At 36.3% G+C, this 5,277-nt stretch overlaps 1 protein-coding gene across 1 annotated transcript; it reads left to right on the forward strand.

Annotated features, from left to right (window-relative positions):
• Positions 1 to 237: 237 nt before the first annotated feature.
• On the forward strand, positions 238 to 2,846 carry LOC117609875 (uncharacterized). Its single transcript, XM_076693086.1, has 3 exons — positions 238 to 1,255; positions 1,378 to 1,469; positions 1,562 to 2,846. Exons 1-3 carry the CDS (start codon positions 1,018 to 1,020, stop codon positions 1,922 to 1,924), a joined length of 693 nt encoding a protein of 230 aa, XP_076549201.1. The 5' UTR covers positions 238 to 1,017; the 3' UTR covers positions 1,925 to 2,846.
• Positions 2,847 to 5,277: the final 2,431 nt, after the last annotated feature.

The raw sequence follows: 5,277 nt of genomic DNA on the forward strand, positions 1-5,277 counted from the left end.
CAAAATCGATGAAATTATTTATGAACTTAATCTAATTTAATTTAGACAAATTTTATCGTTTAAATGTATTGAAACAGATCAATTATCTTCGGCGATACGCTGTTCATAAAACAGCAATGTTAATAATCAGCTGTGTCATTATTGAAAAAGGACAATGTTAATTTTGTAGAGATTTTTCCGTTGCCGAGTATCCGAAGTTCTATTGGGCTGTGATACGGAGGTGAAGGAATGGGCCGATCCGAAAATTGTCGGTTTTTTGCCGTTCAAAGGATAGGTTCGGAGACCACTTGAAACGTAAAAGCAACATACCCAGGCGAAGGCCCGAAATGCTATGTCAAGTGTAAACATGACTCTTGAGGCACGAGATCTGGAATCTGGAATCGGATATATCAGTGAGATAATACTAATGCAACGACTGAACTTTGTTATTTTTCATTTTTTTCTTATAAAACTGTTACCAAGATATTTGTGACGTTTTTCTGATTAAAATGATACCAAATACGATATGGTTTGGACAATTCTTATTTATAATAGTATTTCCTACAGTGTGATTCTCTTGCTACGCAAGACAAAAGCCGTGCCGCACAATGGAACCCCTGCTGTTTGGAAAATTGGAAATGATTTTTATTACATCTGAAAGTTAAAGGAGTAAATTTAGGAATCGGTTTATAACTTAGAAACATAAAATAGGGAAAAAATATGTTATTATGACAGGGTTTCGAGTTTACTTAATCCGTTTATTACTCGAAGAGGTCATCGTTTATTACCCTTGTTGCTTTCATTGGACTGGTACTACCTGTGTACCATGCAAATTCGGTACCTCCACGCGGACTAGGAGGTACCTTCGCGTTTGCAAAACGCAACCAATCAGAAAAATTACAAATTTACCCCCGACAACGAATTTCAACCAATACAGGAAGTGGAAGTTTCTACACCGAAACCCCCACCACGATTAGGAAGTTATATATTTCTCATCAATACGGAGAAAGATTAGTTACCGTTTACACTGCAGTCACCATGGATTTTAGTAAGGCAGAAATTCTCACCTTAATTGAAGTGTACCGATCCAAGAGTGTGTTGTGGGACCCCAAAAACTGCGATTATTTTAATAAATTAAAAAAAGAAGATGTGTGGGAGGAATTAAGCGCAGAAATAGAAAAACCTAAAGCAATATGTAAAAAAAAAATAGAATACCTCCTCGCAGGTTTGAGGAGGGAAAAGTTGAAAATGAAAAGAAGTGTTGGCACCGGAAAGGGTAAGTACTTTTTATCACACATTCATGAATTGAAAGTTAGAAATATTTGGTACTTTATACAGTATTACACATCAGAAAACAGTGCGGCTCAATTTAACTTTCTATCGTTATTTTGTTTGTAGGAACACAAGAAGTATATAAAAGCCAATGGTTTGCATTCGAAAGTATGCAATTCCTATGGGATAAAAATAAATCTAGGAGGACATTAAGTACGGTACGCAAACCTTCAATTATTTTTTCATTTTTTCCACAATTTATAAAAGCATACTTTATTAGCAACAAATTAGAAACAATACTTGTTTTCAGATGGAAGATGAAGTACAAATCGTAAGTCCAGAGGCGGTAGAAGATGAGGTGACAGAGCAGTCATATATGGGGCAGAATGTAGAGATGCTTGGGGGAGAACCTGGCCCCAGTACGAGCACCCCATTGCGCCCAACAAGAACGGTTGCCGCGAAAAGGCGGCATACCGAGAAAGAGGATCGTTTGGAGAGGACCTTTGAGATTCTGGAGACTGCGTCAGATCCACCACCTGACGAATCCCAACATTTTGCAAATTTTATTGCATCTAAACTGAGAAAGCTGAACAATTATGAAAGGGTCCATATTGAAGCACGGATAATGCAATTATTTGTAGAAATTGAACCTACATGTATAGATAATATATAAAATATATATATATAATGTTAAATAGCATTCATTCCTTTCTCTTCCCTCTCTCTGTGATCTAACACTTTATTTATACTGAATACAGAAAATGAAAACATACAGTAGGTGATCAAATTATTAGAGCCACATTAACATTTATTACTATTAATAAATATTTCCACAAATTTTCGATGGTGTTGCAAAGCGAGGTTGTAGACAATCAGCATGGTTATTGTATTCATTTTCAGTTACATAATTAAATGTAATATTTGAAAAAGATATTTCTGCCCATTCACTTCCGCATCACTTCAGGGTTAAATGTAAGTTAAGTAAAAAAGTGTCGTTGATCAAGAGTGGTTACTAATATAGTTCTCGAGGTAGAAATGGTGTCATTTAGTCGTATACGAGGTCTGTTGGTATAGACAACCGACCATAATAGCGGAGCGTCCTTTTCCAGCTTATTGTAACGCCAATATTCAATTCATCATCCTTCTGAAGGGGAAACTTCAGAGAATATGAACACATTTTTTTCAAAATTTAAATCAAAATTTAAACTTTACAATTTTAGCCTAAACCTCGATGGCCGATATACAGTGTGTAAACACGAAGTAAACACGAACATAGATTGAGAAAATGGTAGTAAAAATGTTTATTTCATTTCTTTTTCTTTGTACAAAAGGAATACTTTGTAAACAAAATTAATTTTTGTTAGGTTGTATTTAGTGATGAAAATAAATTACACAAATAAGACAATTACATAAATATGTTAGAAAATTAAATTTTAATATAGAGAAAAACATCAAATCGAATTTTCGATATAATTCGTGGAGGTGAAAAACCAATAAATTATGAAGTTTTATTTACAAACGCAGTAAAACAATTTCTTATTTACAATTTATTTACACACTACGAATTACTATTCTAAAAAACAGGGGGTTATATATTTATCATACATTACATTATAATATTTAAATAAAAACTATGCACAGTCTTCCTGCCAAGGTACTCTTCCTTCCGCCAAAAAATAATGGGCCAGTTCCTCTCTAATTTGGAACAACGCGGAAGTTGTTCTCCGCGGAACTCCTCGCAAGGGCAAAAGCGCTCCCATTTCGTTGCCCTGTTCCCTCCAATTACCTCCTCTCAGAATGCCTTCCTCTTGGTAATCCATCGTTCCAGGTGGAGTATAAAGTCGAGAGGAATCTGGCCTTTGCCGTAAAAAATTGTGCAACATTGTTGTTGTTAAAACAACAAGAGATGCTTTTTCCGGCGATAAAAGCATGGGTTTTCTTAATACGCGGAAGACTGCGGCCAATATGCCGAAGGCGTTTTCAACAACCCTTCGGGCCCGGCATACTCGATAATTAAATATACGTTGCTGCGATCCTTTCGTAAAATATCCCGAGTAACATTTCAGGAGGTGTTCCGAAATGGGGAAGGCTTCGTCTCCTAAGAAAAAGAAAGGAATCGGTGTTTCTCTTCCTGCTAACCGAGTAGCCGCTGGGATATTTAATTTCTTCTCCTCCATGGCCCGATATAGAGAAGAATTACTAAATACACCTCCATCTGAAATTCTTCCTTGGCAGCCAACGTCTACAAATAAAAAATTATAATTAGCATCTACAACACTCAGAAGAACAACACTAAAAAATCCCTTATAATTAATATAGTCACTTCCGCTGTGTTTTGGCGATTGAATACTTATATGTTTCCCATCAATGCTGCCGATGCAGTGGGGGAAATTCCAGGTATCGTTGTACTGCTGTGCGATTTTTAACTATTCCGTTCCAGTTTTTGGAATCTGTAAAAAGACACAACTTTTGTTTTCTATTTTCACGTTTGTGCTGTTCGGAAAAATGAATTATAGTTCACTTACCTGAATATACGATTTCAGTGCCTTCGTAATGGCTTCACACACCTCCGGAACAATTTTGCCAATACTTTGTTTCGATATTTTGAACAAGTATTGTAAACTTGTAAAGGAATCGCCCGTTGCCAAAAACCGGAGCGTCACAGCCAATCGTTCCTGCGCCGTAATGGCTTTTCTGTACTTAGTATCCTGCCGCATAATTTCTGGTCCAATTATGTTTAAAAGAAATTCAAAATCTGTTGGGTGCATCCGCATGAAATTCTTGTATAACCCACTGACACTTTGAAATTTTAAATCTAATAACAACGCGGATGCACTATATTTTTCTCTACGTCGAAGAAAGTTAGAAACCCACCAACGGGGTGGATTTCTTTCAGGTTTCTCCAACGCATAATGCAAAGTAATATAAGCAAGAGCTCTCATTTTACGAGAATTCATTCTGCTACACTTAGTAAAATCGTAATAGTAATGCTTCTATTGCTGTTGTCGAAACAACATTAATCTTTCTCCGTATTGATGAGAAATATATAACTTCCAAATCATGGTGGGGGTTTCGGTGTAGAAACTTCCACTTCCTGTATTGGTTGAAATTCGTCGTCGGGGGTAAATTTGTAATTTTTCTGATTGGTTGCGTTTTGCAAACGCGAAGGTACCTCCTAGTCCGCGTGGAGGTACCGAATTTGCATGGTACACAGGTAATACCAGTCCGATGAAAGCAACAAGGGTAATAAACGATGACCTCTTCGAGTAATAAACGAATTAAGTGAATTCGAACCCCTGGTATAATAACATATTTTACCCCTATTTTATTTCTGTAAGTTATAAACCGTTTCCCAAAATTCCTCTTTTAACTTGCAGATGTAATAAAAGTTGTACAGTACTAATTGTAAGCGACGGACTCCTATAGTAAAGAAACAGCATGCAGCAAATCGAAGCTTCTCGCCTATAGGAGTTTCTTTCAAGAAACGAAGAACTATTGTCCGAGCCGTAGCCTGCCGTGGCATGGAACGAGGCAACGCCTGCCTATTCAAAAGGTTCGGAACGGTGATACGATACGGGCGTTGGATACAGGTGGATACTCGGCTTTGGATGCGGCCTATCACTGACGGCTAAGTTGCCCAGAAATCGAACTGCGGCCGAACGAGTTAGCTCCTACAATGTCGGAACGGATTCTCGCCAATTTCCCGACAATCGATCAATTTATTTAAATAATATTATTTTACAAAATTCAAATTATGGATTATTAGTTTTGATAATCGTATCTAGAGTCGCGTTCACTAATTAATTTATTTTTCTTTGTATTTTATTCTAGGTCAAACTATTTTGTAATTAATAATCTGAATTTTCTTTTATTGTATTTTATTTTAGCACAAACGCGATTGTTATTTTTTCTTTGTATTTTTTAATCCAGGGCGTACTCACTGTACTTAATTAATATAATTATTTTCTTTTTGTATTTCAAGAATAGGGCGCAACATTTGTACATACATCGATTACAATAATTCTT

Source organism: Osmia lignaria, unplaced genomic scaffold (genome assembly GCF_051020975.1).
Source record: "Osmia lignaria lignaria isolate PbOS001 unplaced genomic scaffold, iyOsmLign1 scaffold0035, whole genome shotgun sequence".
Lineage (NCBI taxonomy): Eukaryota > Metazoa > Arthropoda > Insecta > Hymenoptera > Megachilidae > Osmia > Osmia lignaria.

What these genes read in the sequence shown, in the direction of transcription:
- LOC117609875 (XM_076693086.1), top strand. Translation starts at nt 1,018, where the DNA reads ATGGATTTTAGTAAGGCAGAAATTCTCACCTTAATTGAAGTGTACCGA. An exon ending in AAGTGTTGGCACCGGAAAGG is followed by an intron (nt 1,256 to 1,377) that starts GTAAGTACTTTT and finishes TTTTGTTTGTAG; the next exon opens with GAACACAAGAAGTATATAAA. An exon ending in CTAGGAGGACATTAAGTACG is followed by an intron (nt 1,470 to 1,561) that starts GTACGCAAACCT and finishes ACTTGTTTTCAG; the next exon opens with ATGGAAGATGAAGTACAAAT.